General features: G+C 29.5%; 4 protein-coding genes and 1 long non-coding RNA gene across 5 annotated transcripts; 2 read left to right on the forward strand and 3 right to left on the reverse strand.

Annotated features, from left to right (window-relative positions):
* Nucleotides 1–1175: 1175 nt before the first annotated feature.
* On the forward strand, nt 1176–5112 carry LOC101262773 (cation/H(+) antiporter 18-like). The gene is made up of 4 exons (XM_004233041.5): nt 1176–1508; nt 2461–2914; nt 3003–3547; nt 3639–5112. Exons 1-4 carry the CDS (start codon nt 1323–1325, stop codon nt 4938–4940), a joined length of 2487 nt encoding a protein of 828 aa, XP_004233089.1. The 5' UTR covers nt 1176–1322; the 3' UTR covers nt 4941–5112.
* A 4601-nt stretch (nt 5113–9713) lies between these two features.
* On the reverse strand, nt 9714–11520 carry LOC101262479 (probable purine permease 10). The gene is made up of 2 exons (XM_004233040.5): nt 11368–11520; nt 9714–11053 (listed from the first exon to the last, which is right to left on the reverse strand). Exons 1-2 carry the CDS (start codon nt 11408–11410, stop codon nt 9972–9974), a joined length of 1125 nt encoding a protein of 374 aa, XP_004233088.1. The 5' UTR covers nt 11411–11520; the 3' UTR covers nt 9714–9971.
* A 2313-nt stretch (nt 11521–13833) lies between these two features.
* LOC101262171 (probable purine permease 10) lies at nt 13834–16380 on the reverse strand. The gene is made up of 2 exons (XM_004233039.5): nt 15903–16380; nt 13834–15090 (listed from the first exon to the last, which is right to left on the reverse strand). The coding sequence occupies exons 1-2, from the start codon at nt 15937–15939 to the stop codon at nt 14000–14002; spliced, it is 1128 nt and encodes a 375-aa protein (XP_004233087.2). The 5' UTR covers nt 15940–16380; the 3' UTR covers nt 13834–13999.
* Nucleotides 16381–19601: 3221 nt separating this feature from the next.
* Nucleotides 19602–21655, reverse strand: LOC112940048 (probable purine permease 10). Its single transcript, XM_026029338.2, has 2 exons — nt 21454–21655; nt 19602–20846 (listed from the first exon to the last, which is right to left on the reverse strand). Exons 1-2 carry the CDS (start codon nt 21488–21490, stop codon nt 19756–19758), a joined length of 1128 nt encoding a protein of 375 aa, XP_025885123.1. The 5' UTR covers nt 21491–21655; the 3' UTR covers nt 19602–19755.
* On the forward strand, nt 21150–23546 carry LOC138342218 (uncharacterized). Its single transcript, XR_011215042.1, has 2 exons — nt 21150–21268; nt 23228–23546. It is a non-coding gene; the product is annotated as an uncharacterized lncRNA (long non-coding RNA).
* The last annotated feature ends 243 nt before the right edge of the window (nt 23547–23789 follow it).

The following is a 23789-nucleotide window of genomic DNA, read 5'->3' on the forward strand; positions in this document are numbered from 1 at the left end:
AAATCATATCTTATCTTTAACAATATAAGAACTTGTTTGTGAATTATTTTTGAAGATCTAATACTTAAAAATTAACTAATGCATACATTGTAATAAAACACTCATATTAATAGTTTTTAAAGGACATGTAAAATTTAAAATGAAGGGAGGCCGTAATTTTTTATTAGGAACTGAAGTTTTCGGGTATGTTACTGCATCCATTACTCTAAAAATAAAATGTATATTTTTATTATGTAATACAATAAATTTTCCATTTTAAATTGTCTTTGTTCTAAAAATAATGTATATTTTTTAAAAATAAATTGTGATTTTATTTATTAGTCCTGTTAAGTAAATACAAGACAATTTAAAATAAAACTGGGGGAGGGAGTATTTAATTTGTACACATTTCAACTCATTATGGACAAATAACAGAAGGCAGACCCGCAATTTATGGCTCCAAACTTAGAGGAATTAAAAATAATTACATATCAAAGGTGAAGCTCGAAATTACTCTTTGGGTCCAATAATAATTATTCATCATTAACTCGACACGCCGTTTAAGAACAATAGATAATAAAAGTAATATCATCTCTGTCCCCTTTTAATTTTCATAGTTTTCTTTTCTAGAGCTAAAATATAAAAATTTTAACTAATATTTTACGATTTAATCATATTGATATGTATAAAATTGCAATTTATAGTATCTTTCGTATAGCTTTTTAATATTTAATTTTTTTTAAAAAATATAAAATTAATTTAATCTAATTTAACTTTAAAAATTAGTCAAATTGATCTTTGAACAACATAACAGAACAAAAAAAAATAGACGAATGGTCACCCCTTGAATATATTACATTTAATGTTTTGAAAAATATAAATAGTAGAATTTAATATCAAAAATAGAATAAACACAAAAAATGAATTATCTTTTAATTTTTCAAATTAAGCGTGTATTATTGAATAATAAATTTTTTTAATAATGAACGACTAAAAATGGAGATTAATGAAAAGAAAAAGGAAAACGAGAGAGAGACTTTTTTTAATTGCAAAAGTCAAGTTTCCTTAAAGTGATGATAATAATTATTAAAACATGGTTGACTTATTATATTTATTAAATTTATCCACCAAAAGGGTATAATTGGCATATCAAAACTTGGTGGCTCCATATAAATACAGGAGTTAAATGCCCTATGTAGGACACACAACTCTTTTAATTGCAAAAGTCAAGTTTCCTTAGTTCCTCACTCTTTGGAGTACCTAAGTTTTCTCTTCTTTTCTCCTCAGTCGATAGTCTGTTTTATTTTTAAGGTTATTAATTTCAGACTTCACTTATTAGAATTATGGCGGTTAAATGTGAATCATCGCCGATGCATGCTACCTCTAGCGGATTACTACAAGGTGATAATCCGTTGCATTATTCACTCCCTTTGGTGATTGTACAAATATGTTTGGTGCTTGTACTCACCCGAGTCCTCGCCTATCTTCTCCGCCCACTAAGACAACCGCGTGTTGTTGCTGAGATCATCGTAAGTTTTTCTTCTTTTACATTTTGTCCTCTTTCTCACAGCTTAAGCCAATATGTTTACACCCTCCCTCTTGATCTAAAATAATATTTGCCAATTAAATTACACTTTTATTATCAAAGATATGAAGTTCTCTTAATAAATTAATCATTATTGTTGCCTCCACGTTCAAAGGACTAATTTGGCGTAGAATTATTGGCACTCATGCAACTAGAGGTTTCTTATTTTTAATAAAAATAATTAAAAAGCCCACCTTCATTAAGAACGTACATATTACTCCTTTTTATTATTTATTCGTTATTGTTTCTTTTCTAACGTACATCGGGTAGGATTTAGCCTGGCTGTTTCTAACCAACTCTTTGGAATATGTAGTCTAGAAAACATATTTTATGTATTAAAATCATAGTATCCAAAATTAATTTACTTATTGCACATCATATACATATATATTGACTTTGTAGCATGGACTTATAATATATAGTATAAATCAGTTCTATAATAGAGGAGATTCTTCAGATCCCTCTGCATCAATTGTGAAAAGTATATTTAATTAAAAATGAAGGGAGTAGTTAAGGTTGATAAATGAAAGAATCAATTTTTAAAACAATAAAACTTAGGTTTAACTTTTTTGATAATTTTTTAATCTTGATAAGTGTAATTTTCTTTTGCTTTGATTGCTAATACTGATCAAGTATGTACGTCCATATTTTAAGGAATCAATTTTTTTTCTTAATGATATATGGTTTCATAACTTTATCCTAAAACATCATTCCTCTTTTAGTGTCACCGATTCAAAATTTAAAACTACTGAATTTAAAATAAGTGATATCTTATTAGAAATATACAATATTAAATTAATTTAGTATCGTGTACTTGTATTTAAACCAAAACCAACATGCATGTTGATCAACTCGTAGTATGTGTATTGACAATAGATTTTTTCTATTTTTGGTAGGGAGGTATTTTACTAGGTCCATCCGCGCTTGGACGTAACAAAAATTATCTAAACGCGATATTTCCACCAAGTAGCCTCCCAGTGTTGGACACATTGGCTAATCTTGGTCTCTTATTCTTTCTTTTTCTGGTTGGGACTGAGTTAGACCCAAGATCTCTTCGTCGAACCGGAAAAAAAGCACTATGTATTGCCCTTGCTGGTATCACTCTCCCTTTTGTATTGGGAATTGGTACATCTTTTGCTCTTCGATCCACAATTGCCCAAGGGGTTAATCAAGCCCCTTTTCTAGTCTTTATGGGAGTTGCCCTTTCTATCACTGCCTTCCCTGTCTTAGCTCGTATTTTAGCTGAACTTAAGCTATTGACAACTGATGTTGGTCGAATGGCTATGTCTGCGGCGGCGGTTAATGACGTAGCAGCATGGATTCTACTAGCTCTTGCTATTGCACTTTCAGGTTAGAATTAGAATCATATGCAACTTTTTTTTTTTAAGCAATATAAATATTTAAATTCTCAATTCGCATCTGTTATGTCATGTTGTAGGTTCGGGGTCTCCAATTGTTTCTTTGTGGGTCCTGTTGAGTGGTTCAGGTTTTATCCTTCTTTGTATATTGATTGCACCTAGAATATTCAAGTGGATGGCAAAGCAATGTCCTGAGGGAGAGCCGGTGAATGAGTTGTATGTTTGTGCTACATTGGCGATTGTTTTGGCCGCGGGATTTGCCACTGATGCTATTGGAATTCATGCTTTATTTGGGGCTTTCGTGGTTGGTGTTCTTGTACCAAAAGAAGGGCCATTTGCTGGTGCTTTAGTGGAAAAAGTGGAGGATTTGGTATCAGGCTTATTCCTACCGTTGTACTTTGTGTCTAGTGGATTGAAAACAAACGTAGCTACTATTCAAGGTGCTCAATCTTGGGGTCTTCTTGTTTTAGTTATAGCTACGTCTTGTTTTGGGAAAATTGCTGGTACTGTTTGTGTATCTCTCATGTGCAAGTTATCTGTTCAAGAATCGTTAGCACTCGGTTTCTTGATGAATACTAAAGGACTAGTCGAACTCATTGTCCTTAACATTGGCAAAGATAAAGGGGTAAGCTTTTTCCTTTTTCCTTTCTTTCGTTTCAATAATAATGCTTTTATAGTAACTAAACGATATGATTTGTCCGTATTAAATTTTGTAGGTATTGAATGATCAAATATTTGCCATTATGGTGTTGATGGCACTCTTCACAACATTCATGACAACACCACTAGTTATAGCAACCTACAAGCCAGCCAAAATGGCTGTAACAGAGTACAAAAACAGAACCATAATGAGGAAAGACACAAGCAAGCAACTCCGAATCTTGACATGTTTCCACGGCACAAGAAACATTCCCACACTCATAAATCTCATCGAAGCTACTCGAGGAACAGACAAAAAAGAAGGACTCCGCGTCTACGCGATGCACCTCTTGGAGCTCACCGAAAGACCCTCAGCAATTCTAATGGTACACAAGGCCCGAAAAAACGGACTCCCCTTGTGGAATAAAGAGAAAGCAGGCGAATCAAACCAAGTCATTGTCGCATTTGAGACGTTTGGACAACTCAGTAAGGTGTCGATAAGACCAAACACAGCAATCTCTCCTATGTCTAGTATGCACGAAGACATAATTGCTAGCGCGGAGAGAAAAAGAGTCTCGATGATCATTGTACCATTCCACAAACATCAGAGATTGGATGGACATTTCGAAACAACTCGTGCTGATCTGAGAAACGTGAATAGAAGAGTCCTCGAACACGCACCGTGTTCAGTTGGAATCATAATTGATCGAGGGCTCGGTGGGGCATCTCATGTATCCGCTAGTGAAGTTAACTATTCGGTCCTGGTTTTATTTTTCGGGGGCCATGATGACCGCGAAGCCCTTGCCTACGGCATGCGCGTCGCAGAGCACCCTGGCATTACATTAAACGTGGTCCGGTTCATAATTGATCCAGCTGTTATTGGGGCCAGTGTCCACGTGGACATTGTTCAGAACTCCAGTCCCGTACCGGAGTCACAAGAGGACGAGATTTTTCTTTCTGATATGAAACAGAAATCAAGCGGTGACAGTTCTATTATTTTCCAAGACAGTATCGTCAAGGATATAAGAGAAACTACAGAAGTTATTCGCGGATTTAAAAAATGTAATTTGTTTATAGTCGGGAGGATGTCTGAGGGGCAATTGGTTTCGGCATTTGATTCAAAAAGTCATCATTGTCCAGAATTGGGGCCGTTGGGGAACTTGTTGATTTCCGGTGAGATTTCAACATCGGCATCAGTGTTAGTTGTGCAGCAATATCGAAGCGAGTTACCGCAAGAATCACTAAGGTCGTTGAGGGCTGGAGATTCATCAAGGGTTGGATCATCAAGAATTGGACATTCAGGAAGAGTTGGACATTCAGCAAGAGTTGGACATTCAACAAAAGGAGTTGATGGTGATGAAGAAGTAACTGAAATTTAATTTTTCTTTACACAGGGGTAAATAAGGTATTTATCAAATAACATAAGGTTAAAATCATGTATATAATGTTGCTTAACCTATGGATCGTTTTTAATTTTTAATTTTGGTGTTTTATTGTTGTAACGCAAAGCGTATATATGAAGTTCATTGAAGTTCTTGCCTCCTTGCTTAATATTCGTCTAACCCATCCGTTTCAAAAAGAATTATCTTCTTTCCTGTTTAGTCTGTTTCAAAAAGATTGATCTTTTTTTTTTTGTAACAATTTTCGACGAGACATGTTTAAGGTTACAAGATTAAAGGACAATTTTGTCCATTTGACATAACTTTAATTCAGGACTACATGATCAAAAGTCTTTTTTATTTTCTTAAACTCCGTGTCAAGTCAAACTAGACTATTCTTTGTGAAACGATGAGAGTAATATTTTACATCGATGGCTAGCTTGCTAGCTTTGGGGGTGCGAATTAAGTACGTATAGGACCTAATTCAACATAGTATCAGATGAGATGTTGGGTTGCTAAAGCAAAAAGTCTTACATTGATGATTAATGAGATGAGTGAATTCCTTGTAAGGGTTTGACGATTCTTCTCCCTTTGAACTTGTTTTTTAGGATGTGAATTAGGTCTAAGACCTAATTTAACACTAACTTTGTATTTTTTTTTTTTATAAAAAAAGTATACTTTGATCATTTTTGAGTGTTTGAATTATGATCGTTTCATCTTAAATATCAAGATGTTAAATAGAGCAGAATTTTATTATTTAATTGTATTATCGATGGATAAAACATTTAATCTTATATTAATGCTAAAGTTTATAATCATTACATTTAAAAGATTATTCTTTTATAAAAACATATTTTTATTAATTTAATTATATTATCTTATGATATGATACACTTTTCTTTTGTCTAATAAAAGTTGGAAACGTTCCTCCATTACAAGATAATCTTATTTTCCTTAAAAAGGAACATATACTTTAATGAATGAATGCAATCAGTTAGTTACATTAATTTATTTTAATTAAGTCAACTCACGATTCACAAACAACTAGTATTATCATTTTTAGGCTTTATAGGAATCAGATTTACTATTTGCTCGTTTTTAAATTATATTAAGAGATTTTTATGTCCGCGTGTTAAATGGGTCGGTTTAGATTATTATTGATTAAAATTATTAAATTAATTTAGTCAATTTTTAAGTTTTCAAACCAAACCAAAACCTGCAGTATACATTATCGATTTTGGTTTGATTTAGTTCAATTGTTGAATGCAGAAGTAAAAACAATAAATCTTTTATAATGAAAAGAAAAAAGTGATAACAATCCATTGAAGATGAAAAATAGTCAGAATATTAACATTATAAAACTTTCTGTCACTAAATTTTTTTGAGAATGAAGCTTCAAATTTTATAACCATTTTGGTTTAGAGGGAACTAGGAAGAGATAATGACATTTCTAGTCCTACCAAAATTGACATTGACGCTTATATACATGAAAACAATAAGATAAATATTTTCGTCTTATAAATTTTTGCTTTTCTTTTTTTTTTTGGTAGTTGAAAGGATTTTATTTATTAAGAAGCAGGTTCATCCATACATAAAAGAACTGATCTAAACGATATAGTTCCATTCGTTGTATCTCCTTCAAGAGCTTTTAGTGTAAAGGAAAGTGATGCCTCAAATACAAAACAACTTGTTCATAGATAGATTAAAAATAAAATTAGATAAAACATATATAAGATCTTTAAAATTATTTGTAAAAATTATGTATTATGTTTGGATAATAATAAAATATATGTATATTACTTTTCAGTTCATATTTTTCTAACAAAACCAAACCCAAACCAAAACTATAGGTTTTAAAAATTGTAAAACCAAATCAAACAAAACCTAAATAAAATTGATTTATTTAATTAAATTGAATCGATTTTTATCTAAATCGCGAACACTCCTATTTGTATGTGTCGAGAAAAATTATAAAGCTCTGTTTAATTTATTGTTGTTAGAAACCCAAATCATTGGATTAAATCGAGTGAAATGGATAAATAGTAAGAATTAATTCATAATATATACTTCGACTATTGATGGACTCAATATTATGTAAAACAAACGACCTTTTTAGTTCAATATTTGCAAATATTTGTGGTCTAATTTCAGTAACCTACACAAATTTGTTATGTCTGCTTAATTTGGAGTTGATCAAATTTCATTTTGAACATTAAAATAGCACAAATTTAGTAATATTACTTGAATAACGTCATACAAAATCATATGTCGAAAGCAAAAAATGGGTAATGAGAACACCACTAATCCATTATTGTATTGTGGGATCCCTTGTATTATTTATAATGATGAAAAGACACAACTTTTTTTCCTTTCAATATAAATATAGCAACTTTAAGTTGGCTTTAATGAGAAAAAAAATTAAATTATTTTTTCAATGGGTGGCAAGTGTAACCACGTGACAATTTAGTCCCTTTAATTAGCACCTAATTAAGACTGTGATTTGTGATTTGGTGGTTGAAAATCATGAGATTTCATATTTATTTATTAGCGAATATAAAAATACTATATGATTTTAATATATCTTAATCTTATTGGATAGAATTATAATATACGTAGAATCGATCGAGTTGCACGCTAGCTAATCTGAACAAAAAATACAACTTATTCCGTTTTAAGTTCCGTTTTAAGTTCCATTTTATTGTATACTCTTTAAATCCAAACGCCATTTTGATAACAATACTGGCAACCGCATATCATATTATTATCCCTATTTAATATATATTTCCCAAACTATAGGGGGCATTTATAGTTGTAATAACATTTAATAAAGCCTAATAATAGAGATAAAGTCCACACATTATATAAGCACCAATAATATGCTTACGTCTCAAATCAATTACGTATTCCAACTTCTTTTTTTCTCTTTTTTCAACACCAAATTTGTATAAAAATAATAAATTTCCATTAAATAAGGAGTTAGACCTGCAATATATATAAATTAAGGATGCAATTAGACAGGCCATTGACAAATTCAATATTTGATCAATCATATGTTTTATTTTAAATGTATTACATAAAAAAATGTCATTAACACGTGGCCGACAATGTGATCTATTATTTTCTAATATCTTTAACCGACTAATTTTGACATAAAAACTTCAAAATTAGAGGATAATGATGTTTAACTAATTTCCTATGAGAAAGTGATTACAAACTTTATATAAGTAAAGAATGATTAGATTCAGTAAATCTAATGATTAAGAGGTGTACAAATTTGGCTTGGAGAAAATCCAGGGTGAATTAATTTAAATTATTGAGTATTGTAATTTAAAGTATACATAGTCATTCGATTATATTTTTTTCTTTCTTAAAATTCAAGGTAGGGGGACAGTATATGAGTTACAGAATCGAATCCCAAGGTGAAAATTTATGTAGACAACCAATCGAGTTACTAAAAAATTGTCAGTCACTTAGTTATGCATCATTGACAAGTATTCAAAAAACATATGCCATCAAATCATTAATTGATATTCTGTGTAAATAAGCTAGTGCGGAAAGCTAGGTTAGTCTGGATATGGAGTCATTTTTGTTAGATTGTGTTTTATCCGTTACTGTGAGAATTTTCAACTCAAATTCAAATTTAATTAAATTTCAGTATAGATATCGGACACTGTAAAAAAACTAAAAAAGAAAAATACTAATTTAGGCTTGTGACTATAGTCCAACTTATTGGGCTGCATTTTATAAGAAAATGGGCTATAGATTTGCTTTAGCTATGCAGTATAGATTGAGAATAACAAGAAACAATAGTGGGCTTATGTATGAAGATCGAGAAAAGATTAACAAAAAAAATCCCAAATCATGTGACTAATGTTTTACTTCAACTTGAACTGGCTCAGCCACCAAATGGACCTCACAAGGCCTTAGACAACAATTTTTTTCCTTCGAGAGTTTTTCGAAAATAGCCTATCTATCTTCATAAGATAATAATAAAGTCTATGTACACTTTATTCTCTAATCGAGTAAATTTCATTAAATATATTATTATTTATATTTTTATTATTATTATTTTCAAAGCACACCCAAAACAAAGTTAATGGTACAAACAAATCACCGAATAAATTTTGAGTTTAACATAACTCATATCCAAAAGCTAACTTAAAGAAATGGCGAATCGTATCAAACAACTTAATACTGAAACGACAATTATTTCATTTTTTATAAGTTGTCATTTCATAAGTTGTTGGAGCCTATTAAATTTTGAGCTAACTGAATGGATTTCTCAATTTCTTTGAGTTATCTAATTGTCCACTATATTATCTACTTTTAAATTATTTCAACTAGCTAGTAACTTCTTAATTAAGCTAAAAGGACAGATTAATTAAGATAGATGAAAATTAATTATTACTCATTAATGCTTTGTTTGATGAGTAGTATTCACTAATATAATACTAACAGCAAAACAGACAAGTAGAGATGAATAAGGTAACATCCAGATATTTGAAACTTTGACATTTTAAGAAAGAGACAAACCTTATGATTGATGCTTTTGTTTTGGCCCAATATGGATAAAGTAACAACTGATAAGACTTTGATACTGATTATCATGTTAAATAAATTTCAAAATTAAAAGTTAACACAAAGAATGAAGGATTATCCAAGAAGAGAAACCTCACATCCCCAAGAGAGGTGACGTACATATGCAATATCCAGTATGAGTTGTTCGTTTTTCTATCAACACACTGTTAAAATAAAAAAGAATAATTTAACTAATTTATCCCTTGTAAAACTTTTTGAACTATTTATACTTTTTTAAACGACATCATATTGAACTTATAACATAGAACTCTTCACGTTTTGTGAAATTAGGTCTTAGGCCTAACTCACACCCCAAAAGCTAGCTCAAAGGGAGGAGGATTGCCCAAGCCTTATAAAGAGTCCACCCATCTCATTAATCACCGATGTGGGATTTTTGTCATTATTTAACACGTTTACATATATGATTCAAATTCTATGAATGAGGGAAGTTTATTATAAATTATCAGCTTGATCATCTGAGGATTTAACTTCACTTGTTTTTGCCTCTAAATCATCGAGATAATGTTGATATATATATGATGCATATCCCCATAATCCCAATAACAATGAAAACACCTTCAATCCATTCATTCTATCTTTCAAGAACACCATTGCAAAAATTGGCACAGTTGAAGATCCCAAATTGATTATCACATTTGAGAATAAAGCAGAAGCCTTGTAAACCAATCCAACTGATCCAACAGCGTATAACTGCCAAGAAATGGCAGTACAAATCAAGTTTATAACATATGACGATTTCCCTGTTCTGTATTCTCCTATTTCCTTCTCCAAATCATTCCAATTACCGCTCGCGAAAAGCCCAATCAACGAAGCAATCGTCACGTAAAAACCTATGAAAAACGACATTTTCATGACTTGTTTTAACGTGTTACTTTTGAATACCTTTTGGAATGCGAGTTCTGTTAATGAGAACTGTAATGCGTAACCTAGAGATCCGAATGTTGTAACTGCAAATCCGATCAGCAGAGATTTCTGAGATATTTCACCGCTATCACCAGTTTCATTCTGGAAAATAACAACAGAGGATGAGAAGGAGAGAAGCACGACGGAGTTGAGTATAATTGCTGTGATTTTATGTCCGTTGAGGAAGAAGGAGGTGATGGCGTTGAACGCCAATTGAGTACCGGAAATTAGGGAATAAGTAGAGGCAGGAAGGTACTGTACTCCAACGGTAAATGACATAGAGTTCACTACTTGAAATAAACCAAGGAAGATGTAAACGGAAGCGCGAACAAATACACTAGCATTCACAGGTGGTTCATTTTGATTTCTGGTTGCAGAATAGAAAATAAAAGGCAGAAGAATTGGGAATCCAGCAGTTTGTGCTAGTGTAGCAATCCATCTGATTTTGCCTCCTTGTTCATAATATACTCTGCCCAACAGAGTCCCAGCTGCTTGACCACCAATAGTAAAAAATGTGAAGATAAATATTTGTAGCCATAGTATAAATTTACTCGACTGAAATTTGCTGTTTTTCGCATTTTCAGAGGACTCTGTTTCCTCTGCTTCTTCATCTGTCAAATGAAACAGGGCAACATAAAAACAGAGAGACCAAAATCAAAATTGACTTCTAATTCAGTGAATTTGAGCGGGTTTAGCTCGATCCATTTCAACCAAACCCGTTTCAATACTGTGGTTTGATATAGGTAACCTTATAAACTCTAGATTTATCAAAATCGATGCATCGGTGAAGCCAAAAATTCAAAGTAATAGATTAAAAATCAAATGAAATATTTTTTTGCCTGTTTACGTAGTGTAAATTTTTCAGTAGAGATTTAATATGATTTTGACTCAATTGAGATGACGATGAAGAAGAAGAGCAACTGACAAGCTAGATGATGCAGCAAGTTTTCATGAGCTCCTTCTTCCATGCTAACAAAGTTTGTATAAACCGTTTTTTTCTTCTTTTATTGAATGATCAATGAACTATGGACACCCCAACCACATTTTATAATTCATTCCTTTAATTTTAATTTTATAATACTAAATTAAAATTATATCAAATACGTGTGATCTTAGATATAATAGATTTTAAGGAGTGTCAATTTAAAAAAAGGAAGTAAAAAAAATTAGATGTTAGTTGATATATCGTCTTATAAGTATTAATTTGTTATAAAACCAAAGAATATCTTATTAATTTAATAGCGGATTAGTAAATTAAAAAATCCATATCTATTAAACCAAATTATTAAGCAAAATTAATCATTTGGTGAACAATCCTATTTGGTAGTATTTACCTAACTTCTGACTTTTGAGTGCTAAATTCTAATTTAAAAAAAATAAAATATAATAATTTCTACTGAATATACAGTACTGTTAGGAAATCAATAATCTATTTTTTGGAAATTCAAGAGTATTGAGCATATTTGACAGAATAGATTCTTTTTAGACTTTAATATAAACACTAAATATTAAATATTTATAAAAAATAAATAAAGGTCACATCTCATAAAGATTAAAGGACCCCTCCATTTTTATTGGTGTGGGTCTCTGTGTACATTTTTATAGGTATCATCAATTATGTAACACACCTAATTGTAAGTGGAGGCAGGGGCCGGTAATTGAATATTTAAACTACACTCAACGACTAATGACTTTTTATTTTAATGATATTTAAATGAAGATAAATAATAATACAAAATAAAAATAAAAACAGTGTGAAATTTCATAAATAGCTAAGGGATGAATCCTAATAATCTTCCGTAGTTACATTTTGTCTAATTATGATCCACAATTATTGTTTCATTTCGTTGGGTTCATTTTTCGTTCGCATATTTAATTATTTTTTTAATATATAATAAATTATACAAATTGACTTTATACAAGTTACATATTATACAAACTATGACTATAGACAAATAAGTGATTGTATACGAGTGTTGAAATTATATAATTGATTCGTATAAAGTATTGTGGGTGATACTAAAAAGAAAAAATATTACTAATTTTTTTTTAAAAAAAACATTTGTATAAACACAAATATATATAGATATGTACGATATAATAATAAAATAATTAAATATACAAATACAAAAATATATAAAAATAGAATCTATATAAGTAAGTGTTCTTTGATTAAACTGTGACCACAACTCATAATTATATAAAACTATAATTATATTAAATAATATATCAATAATATTTATCAATTGACCTAACTTTTCCTAAAATTAATTAGTTCAACTAATATCAACGGAGAAAAGGACAGTACAATAGGGGGTCCCAAAGGACGAAATAATTGAATCTTTGAGAAGATCCTAAAGCTTCTTTTTTGTTTTTTTTTAATTAAAAAAAGATTCAAATGTCAATTTGGACAACGAAATTATTGAATCATCGAAAAGATTCTAAAGTTCCTTTCTTGCTTTTTTGGTTGAAGAATTTTATTTTACAGCCTTATTAAATAAATTATAATTCATAAATACGATACATAATATATCTTAAAATAACACATTAATGAATTGAAATTTTTTTAAAATAAATGTTTATAGTTATCAGTTCAAATATGTATTATTTTACTTAGATTCACTGATCAACATGAGTAGTAACTAGTTATTTTTTAATAGACAAACAATCTTTTCATATTAATCTTTTTGGGAAAAAATAAACAATTTTTTTTATAAAATATAAATTTATAGATCAACTTTTGTATTTATTTATTTTTTAGGTAAAATCACTATTTAAAATTCTATATTATATTTCTTAGAAAATTTGAAATTTAAATTTAGAGTGATTATCATGAATTAAATGCTCGCTCAAATTAGATAATGTTATATCGCAAGCTTTATTTATTTATTTTTTAATTTTCTATCTTGTGTTCAGAATTCATGTTCCGATTAAATTCGAATTGTGCTACGCAGGGCCGTTAGGGAGTGGTGCCCCAATAGAAACGCAATCTTATTTGATTACAAGTTAGTGCTATTTTTGTTAGTGGGGTGAAAGTTTGTCGTGTTGGTTGGTTGTGCGTGAGTTTTTGTTTTATAAAGGATAAGGGCATGCCATCTTGACAAATGACACGTAACGTATAAAAAGTCTATCCTCGACCCCACTAATTGGCGGATTAAGGATTTTAAAATTGTGAGTGCTTCAAGTCCATTAAACCCCAACACAACAGATGCAATATACAACTTTGACTATCCACAAATGACCACCGCATCAATCAATTTTTGATATGAGAATAATGGGTGCTCGAGCAGCCAGAATAATCAATATGAAATCGAACTTATTTTGACCACCGAATATGAAAATTTTGGAAACCAAACGCACCCTTTATATGGAAGAACAAAAGATACCTAAATACATAGCCAGAAGCAAATCCAATATATAAACAGCAGTTCAATTTACACAGAAATCATAAAATTTTACATTTAAACAATAAGCTATAAATTTACACATTTAACTTGTCAATCTAAATAAGGAAGCTAAATCATTCAGATATATAAGTTTCTTGAATGAAAGGTTTGTTAAAAATCATCATCCTGATCATCTGAGGATTTAACTTCACTTGTTTTTGCCTCTAAATCATCGAGATAATGTTGATATATATATGATGCATATCCCCATAATCCCAATAACAATGAAAACACCTTCAACCCATTCATTCTATCTTTCAAGAACAACATCGCAAATATTGGTACAATTGAAGTTCCCAGATTGATAATCACATTTGAAAACAACGAAGACGCCTTAAAAACCAATCCAACTGATCCAAGAGCGTATAATTGCCAAGCAATAGCAGAACAAACTAAGTTTAAAACATATGACGATTTCCCTGTTCTGTATTCTCCCATTTCCTTCCCCAAATCCCTCCAATTACCGCTCGCGAAAAGCCCAGTTAACGAAGCTATCGTCACGAAAAAACCTATGAAAAACGACATTTTCATGACTTCTTTTAACGTGTTACTTTTGAATACCTTTTGGAATGCGAGTTCTGTTAATGAGAACTGTAATGCGTAACCTAGAGATCCGAATGTTGTAGCTGCAAATCCGATCAGCAGAGATTTCTGAGATATTTCACCGCTATCACCAGTCTCATTCTGGAATATAACAGCAGAGGATGAAAAGGAGAGAAGCACGACGGAGTTGAGTATAATTGCTGTGATTTTTTGTCCGTTGAGGAGGTAGGAGGTGATGGCGTTGAACGCCAATTGAGAACCGGAGATTAGGGAATAAGTAGAGGCAGGAAGGTACTGTACTCCAACTGTAAATGACATAGAGTTTGCTACTTGAAATAAACCAAGGAAGATGTAAACGGAAGCGCGAACAAATATGGAAGGGTGGTGAATGGTTCGTTCATCTTCATTGTGATTTTTGGGTGAAGGATAGCAAATGAAAGGCAGGAGAATTGAGAATCCAGCAGTTTGTGCCAATGTAGCAATCCATCTGGTTTGGCCACCTTGTTCATAGTATACTCTGCCCAACAGAGTGCCAGCTGCTTGACCACCAAGAGTAAAAAAAGTGAAGATGAATATTTGAAGCCATAGTATGAATTTACTTGATTGAAGTCTGCTGGTTTTTGCATTTTCAGAGGACTCTGTTCCCTCTGCTTCTTCAACTGTCAAATGAAACAGGGCAACATAAAAACAAACGGAGAGATCAAAGTCTCGCCATCTTAGTAACTCAGTTGATTACGAATCTCACTTAATATTATTTTTTCTTCTATCCATAAATTAAATCCTTTAAAATAAACAAAAAGAATAGAATATATACTCTAAAGGTCAAATATATTACATCAGCATTTGGTGGAACCAAGAGTTCTAAATTCATTTTTTTAATAATGAAAAACAATGCTCTGTTAGATAGAGAGTGCAAAATAACAATAATAATTTAATTCTGGATAAGCCACGGAATCAAGAGCATATTTGAATGAATAAAAGATAAAACGAAATTTATTCAGAAGTTCTTATCCAATAATAATTCAGAAATTGGGATAGAATTAGAGCAGGGACAGAGCTAGCAAAAGTCGATGAGGTTTATCGGGTTACATTTCATGAGGTAGATTAGGGATCGATTCCCTCTGTCAATTCCTGATAACTCTAGCTCTTTCAGTTTGTTGCATAGGCTTTGTTTAGTACGATTTATATTTGCTAGTTATAACATAGAAACGGGTTAAGAATTACAACATAGACTTTTCAGCTACTCCACGACAGGATTTTTCTTTGAATTAAAGTTTGAAAGTGGTGACGAGTAAGAAGAAGAAGAAAAATGGTATATTAACCAAAAGCAAAATCAGGAATTCAAGCAAGGAGATTCAAAAACATACAAAACTTTTCATAATTTTTTTTTTTCCCTAGTATAATTTTTCGACTAAGCTTCCCAACACAGATGACAATAAATTGAGATGATGAAGAAGAGGAGAGAACTAACCAGTGAGATTCAGCAGTTTTTCATGTGCTCCTTCCATGCTAACACGCGCCTTAAAATTTGGATGACCGTTTTCTTCTCTTATTGATCTATATTAACTTATAGAAGCACAAAGTATTATTCTGTTTTTTTTATTTGCACAACTGGATTTATCGTGATTAGTCACCCATCAGGAAAAATTATATAAATTGATATATTTTAATAAATTATTATTAATTTTTTTAAATAATACTTATATAGTATATGAATATTAATGTTTTCTTTTTTGTAAATTGACATTAAAATACTTTTTTTAAAAAAAATATTGATCAAGTACGTTATATTTGCAAATATTAAAAAAACTTTTCTCGAAAAATTTGTCAAAGAAAACTGTTTTTTTTTCTTTTTCAAAAGGTACTTTAAATTAACGATACTTGTGATAACATTATTTTTCACAAAAATTAATTCATAAAAAATTGTATAAAAATAAGTTCAGCAATATGTTCTCTTTTAGGTCTTTATATTTTCTCCGCCTTACGCGAACTTAAAAGAGTACTTGAGGTGAATTTTATATTAAAATATGTGTTTGTTTATGATATTTGAACAAATTTCATTTTTTTAAAATCTTTTTATATATATATTGTCAAACTATACAATTTGAGTTTATACAAATAACATATCATATACGACTCATTGTATTTGTGTTGTATACAAACCTTTACTGTAGACAAATAAGTCATTATACATGAGTGTTGAAATTATATCAATGGTTCGTACGGAGTATTGTGGGTGACAATATATTGAAAAAAAATACACAACAAAAAATTAAAAAATATTTATAGATGCAAATATGTATAGATATACATATATACTAACAAAATTGTTAATACGTATGAAAATATAAAAATATATATAAATTAATATATACAAACACCTAAGATTCTTTATAAAAATTTTCATTATATTATAGCTAAAAAATTTAGTTATATAAAACAATAACTATATTAAATTGTATACTAATATTACATGTCAATTTACATGATTTTTTTAAAATTAATTATTTCAACAAATATATGAACAAAAGAACAAAAGGACAGCACACCGTGGGGTCCGAAAGGACGAAATAATTGAATCTTTGAAAAGATCCTAAAAAAATAAATCATGAATTGATATTTAATTGAATACGTAATTTGGATCTTTTATGATTTTTTTTAATTAAGACTCCAAGTTGTGTAATTTATTCAGATTTAAGAAAAATTTATAGAGTCTTGTATAATTCATAAATAAAATACTAGAATGTTCTAAAACGATGCATTTATAAATCTCATTTTTTGCATATTTTTTTCTATAAATAAATGCTTACAGTTACGAGCTTTCAAATATATATAAATTAATAAAGTTCACAATCAATAATAATAGTAATTGGTTATTTTTTGATTGAATATTTTCCCAAGAGTACAACCAATCTCTTCCGGTCAATTTTAAGTTTTCTTTTTGAAAAAAAAATCAAAACAAGTTCTTTTCTATAGTATATATATAGGAATTTTAGGTCAAGTTTTATATTCCTTTTTTTTAAAATCACTATTTAAAATTCTGTTTTTCTTAAAATAAAATATGAAAACTTAAATTTAAAATTACGACTTAACGTGACCAAACATAAACATTGATTTGTGTTGTGTGAGTTGTTTTTACAGTAGAAGGATAAGGGTTTGCCATCTTGAGTCTTGACAAATGACAAGTAACGGGGTGAGTCAGGGTGTATGATCTTTTTATTTTCTTTAATATTTTGTTATACGTAAAATTAATTTTTATAATTATTAAATGTCGTGTGTTTTCATTTGATTTGTCATTTTATCACATTATATGTTTTTGTTCTACACACAAGTGTTTAATAGAAAATAAAGGTGTGTAAGTAAATTATATTGATAATTTTAATTTTAAGGGCCCCAAATAATCTGTGCCTTTTATATATAAATATATATATATATATGTAAATTATATAATTTGGTTTTGTACTAGTAAAGTATTATATTCAAATAGATAAATAAATAATTTTTGAGTGCTGAAAGTATACAAGTGGTTCGAACAAAATATTATGGTGATAATATAACGGAAAATAAATATAAGACTAAAAATAAAAAGTTATTTATGTAGATGGAAATACGTACAGATATACATGGTAATTAATATACTAACAAAATTATTAATTATGTATACAAATATAAGAATACATTAAAATTAATATATCCTGATATAATTTATATAAACGCCTGAAATTCTTGATAACTAATTTTATTAAATTATAGCTATAATTCATAATTATATAAAATTATAACTATATATTATATAATAAACTACAAATATTATTTGCTAATTTACGTGATTTTTTCGAAAATTAATTAGTTCAACAAATCTATGAACATGAGGGTCCCAAAGGACGAAATAATTGAATCTTTGAAAAGATCCTTTTTTGTCGTCTGGTTAAAAAGATTCTAAGGTCAATTTGGACTGGATCATGATTTTAAATTTTAATTTGAATATGTAATTGGGATCTTTTATGGGTTTTTAATATAAAAATTTTAAAGTTGCAAAAATCCTTTAATTTATCTAAAAAAATTTATAGGTCTTATCAAATAAATAATTATAATGCAAAAATAAGATATTAAAATATCTTAAAACAACGCATTGATAAATCACATGCATGCATGTTCCTTTTGTAAATAAATATTTACAATTATAAACTTTCAAAAATATGTAAAATTTTGCTAAAATCATTAAGACTAGTAATTATTTATTTTTTGCTAAAATATTTTAACATAATACAAACAATCTCTTTATATTAAAATAAATTATTTAAAATTTTAAATTATATTTTTTTAGAAAATATGAAATTTAAATTTAGAATGATTATCACGAATCAAATGCACACTCAAATATTAATTTAAAATTAGGGGAGCTTTCGCAAATAGTCACTATATATAACAAGCTTAACTATGCTCCATAGCTATAACTTACATATTTATGGATTGTAGCTACAATCTAAGCTGTCTCTTTCATATAATTCGTGAATTTGTGTAATTCGCAGGTTTATATAACCTGCGGGTACATTTGTAGAGTTCAGTTATTTTTGTATGAACTCGAAGTAACAAATTTATACAATAACAAACATCAGAAGTGTAAACAGTTATACACATAATATTATATAAATTTCAAATTATACAAAAGTTATGCAAATTATATTACAAATTCTGAATTATATAAATATGTAAATTATACAAAATTAAAAAACGAAACATCATAATTATAATTAAAAGTAGATCATAATTAATAAAACAAAAATAAAATATAACTATATTAACTAATAAGCGTAATTTTCCCTTAAAATATTTATTCCGTGACCAAACGCAAACATTGATTTGTTGTGCGTTAGTTTTTATAAACGATAAGGGGGCATGCCATCTTCACAAATAGCAACTAACGTATAAAAAGTCGTCCCTCAGCCCACACTTATTTGACTTCTTTTCATTCAGCTGGACCACTGAGGATGAGGCCTAACGGATGGGCATGTGCGTGCGTTCGTAAATTTTAAAAAGATTATATAAATATAAATATTTTGAAAAATTTATAATGTATTTATAAAAAATATAAAATTAACGTTGTATTGTTGGTACAAGTTAGAGTATTTATACTCAAAACTTGAATTTGAATCCGTTAGAGCTTATATTTGAGGTAAGGTAATATTGGTGCACCCGTTTTATTGAAGAACAAAAGATACACAAATACATAGCCAAAGGCAAATCCATTATATTAAGACGATTGGATAACAAGCTACAACTTTACATATTGAACTTATCCATCTGAATTACAAAGTTTCTTACTAAAAATCATCATCCTGATTATCTGAGGCTTTAATTTCACTATTTTTTGCCTCTAAGTCATCGAGATAATGTTGATATATATATGATGCATATCCCCATAATCCCAATAGCAATGAAAACACCTTCAACCCAGTAATTCTATCTTTCAAGAACACCATTGCAAATATTGGCACAATTGAACCTCCAAAATTGATGATCACATTAGAGAACAACGAAGATGCCTTTGAAACCAATCCAAATGATCCAACAGCGTATAACTGCCAAGAAATGGCAGTACAAATCAAGTTTATAAAATAGGACGACTTCCCTGTTCTGTATTCTCCTATTTCCTTCTCCAAATCCCTCCAATTACCGCTCGCGAAAAGCCCAATCAACGAAGCTATCGTCACGAAAAAACCTATGAAAAACGACATTTTCATGACTTGTTTTAACGTGTTACTTTTGAATACCTTTTGGAATGCGAGTTCTGTTAATGAGAACTGTAATGCGTAACCTAGAGAACCGAATGTTGTAACTGCAAATCCGATCAGCAGAGATTTCTGAGATATTTCACCGCTATCACCAGTCTCATTCTGGAAAATAACAACAGAGGATGAGAAGGAGAGAAGCACGACGGAGTTGAGTATAATTGCAGTGATTTTGTGTCCGTTGAGGAAGAAGGAGGTGATGGCGTTGAACGCCAATTGAGTACCGGAAATTAGGGAATAAGTAGAGGCAGGAAGGTACTGTACTCCAACGGTAAATGACATAGAGTTCACTACTTGAAATAAACCAAGGAAGATGTAAACGGAAGCGCGAACAAATATAGAAGGGTGGTGAGTGGTTAGTTCATCTTCATTGTGATTTTTGGGTGAAGGATAGCAAATGAAAGGCAGGAGAATTGGGAATCCAGCAGTTTGTGCTAATGTAGCAAGCCATCTGCTTTTGCCTCCTTGTTCATAGTATACTCTGCCCAACAGAGTGCCAACTGCTTGGCCACCAAGAACAAAGAAAGTGAAGATAAATATCTGAAGCCATAGCATAAATTTACTTGACTGAAATTTTCTGTTATCTGCATTTTCAGACGACTCTGTTCTCTCTGCTTCTTCAACTGTCAATTGAAACAGAGAGAGTTCAATCAAAACTGACTTCAAATTCTTGTTAATAAGCAATTACATCGGAGTCCTAGTAACTCGATTGGTTCACTATTAAATTTATCCATTTCAAAATCTCCATGTATTATTAAACTTCTAGCTCACTTATGAATATTAAATTCATTTTTCTAAAAAAAAAAATTTAAAAATGTTCTCTATTTGATAAAAGAGTGCAAAAAATAAATAAATAATAGTAAATTAAAATATTTAAATAAAATATTTGGACGGTTCATAAAGATAAGAAAATCTATTTCTTATCCAGTTAATACTTTGAGAAATCTGATTAGATTTAGAACAATAGAGCTAGCAAAAGCCGAGGAGTTCATCATGTGTTATTTCAGAACGGAGCTCATGGATCGATTCCTCTGTCAATTACTTTGTAAGTCTGAATATTTTGTTACATCAGCCTTATTTAGGAGATTCGAAAACACACAAAAATTCTCATAAATTATTTTTTTTTCAATTTACATAATATAATTTTTCAATAAAATATACTTCCGCCTCCGCCTCCGCATATAAACAAAGATGACAATAAATTGAAATGAGGAAGAAGAGAAAACTAACAAGTGAGGTGCAGTAGCTTTTCATGTGCTCCTTCCATGCTTACTACACGCGCCTTAAATTTAGATAACCGTTTTCTTCTCTTATTGATCTAATATATATTAGGCACAGTCTGCACACATTATATATATAATTTATAAGTACAACAGTATTTTCTTTTCTACATTTTGCTCCCCAAATTTATTCTATTGCCTTTATTTGCACCATTGATTGCATGGTGATTTGTGGATACTCTATAGGCAAAGGTGAAGCTAGATAGATATTCGTAAACTTGGATAAATTTAGTAGCTTTTTCGTACATTAGATATTTATATTATGAATTTTTAAAAGATTACAGTATATTAACTTGTGAACCTCAAAAACAAATTGATTTAGAATCTCAAATTTTTAATTTTGGCTTCACTTCTATTAATAGAGTGACAATTCAACGGGTTGAGTCAAATTAAGACGGTTATAACTTATAATGGGTTAAAATAACTAACTAGAAAGGAAATTACAATTACTCAATACAAATTTGTGTTAATGGATCATAAAACGGATCAACATCCAATTCAATTTATTTTATTTGTTCTTTTAAAATAAAAATATTTTTTGTTTATTATGGTTACATATATCATATGAATTAAAAAAAATAATGAAAAATATTTTGATGAAATTTTTCATGAATCAATTTGAATTACATATAAATTCAAATTTTAATAGATTTGAAATTAGGTGAGCTAATAAATAAGCGGGTTACTTAGATGAATTGGGTGAACTACATGGGTTGGATTTAATTTTACCACCACTAATCCTCAATAAGAGTTGGAGACACTACTTAATTACACAAACAGTCCTATTATTTTTACTAAGTCTCTTATAATTTGAAATAATTATATTTTATATCACTAATTAATAATTACATACTAAAGTCTTAGTCAACTACATTTAGATACATGTTTTTTGCTATCAAATTCACTAAAACAGGGAAAGAGCGAGCGAGAAATAGAAGAAGATGATCGATATTCGTCTATTTATTTAAGATACATGTCAATTACATTAGATATATACACTAAATACATGCCTCTGATGTATTTTAGAATATCATATACAAAGAAAAGTGACTAACGAGATAGAAGGGAGACTAATAAAATTTATTTATGTATCCCAAATATATATGAATTCATTTTAATACCGTATATCTAAAACAAATTATATCTAAATTTATCCTCATATATCTCCAGATATATATATTTAAATGTATCTAAATACACATAAACATAAATCTGATAAAATTCATAATATTACAAACTAACTATTTCTAAGTATACGGTTCTTAAGCTAATAGATTCTTGTAAGCTACGCATAAGAGTTTGTGAGAATATCTATTGCTAGTACGACTTTAACATTCTACCTTTTAAATTTTTTATATTCTTCCAAATTTGGAGAGATTATCTATATGCTAGTATTGATTTCTTCTGGTTGGATTTATTTTGAAAAAACAATTTCACGCTTAAATTATCATAACAATTTATTACATATATTTACTATACAAAAATGAATTATTTTATATCCTAAAATGACGTGGCAAAAAATATATAATCATAATCATAAAAAAGTGTGTTTGATTAAAAAAAAATCAGAATCTTCTGTTTACCTCCATCCCACACTTTTTCTTCTTCACAATTTTTGTCTTTTTTTTTTTTTTAAATTTTATTTTTCATATCCGATCCTTTTTCAATGCTTGTCTCATTCCACCATTTTCATTATACCTACTTTTTCTTTTTTGACTTTGTAGGTGGTTGAATAAATTGATAATTGAGTTTAAAAAATAAAAAATTATAATGAATTTGTTGGTGATAAGTGACAAAGAAGTGAGAATTGAAGGTGGTGAAGATGAAAAAATTAATATGACAACGATGGTGGTGATATGTGGTGGTTAATTTGTATTTGTTGATGATTTGTTTGTCGGTGTAGAATTTCGTGGTATATCTTTATAATTTTTGTGGGGTAATTGTGATAGTTCGATTTTGAAAATGGGTTTGATAGCAGGTGATTGAAATTTGTGGCGGTTAATTTGAATTTTATTGGTGAAATATATAGATTTGGTATTATAAGGTGGAAGTGGTAGATGTAGCGGTTTCATGATGATTTTCATTTAAAAAGAAATAATTGAATGACATAGATAATTTTATTCGAAATCTGATATGACATTTGATGTTGCAATGAAATGACATTGATGTGGCGTAATGTGATATACCTTCTAGTGTGACAATAATAATATTTTTTTTCTAGAATATACTATTTAAATACACATTAAATTGTTATGATAATTTAAACAAGTAATAACTAATTTTCGG

The sequence above is a fragment of the Solanum lycopersicum genome, chromosome 2, assembly GCF_036512215.1.
Source record: "Solanum lycopersicum chromosome 2, SLM_r2.1".
Taxonomy (NCBI): domain Eukaryota; kingdom Viridiplantae; phylum Streptophyta; class Magnoliopsida; order Solanales; family Solanaceae; genus Solanum; species Solanum lycopersicum.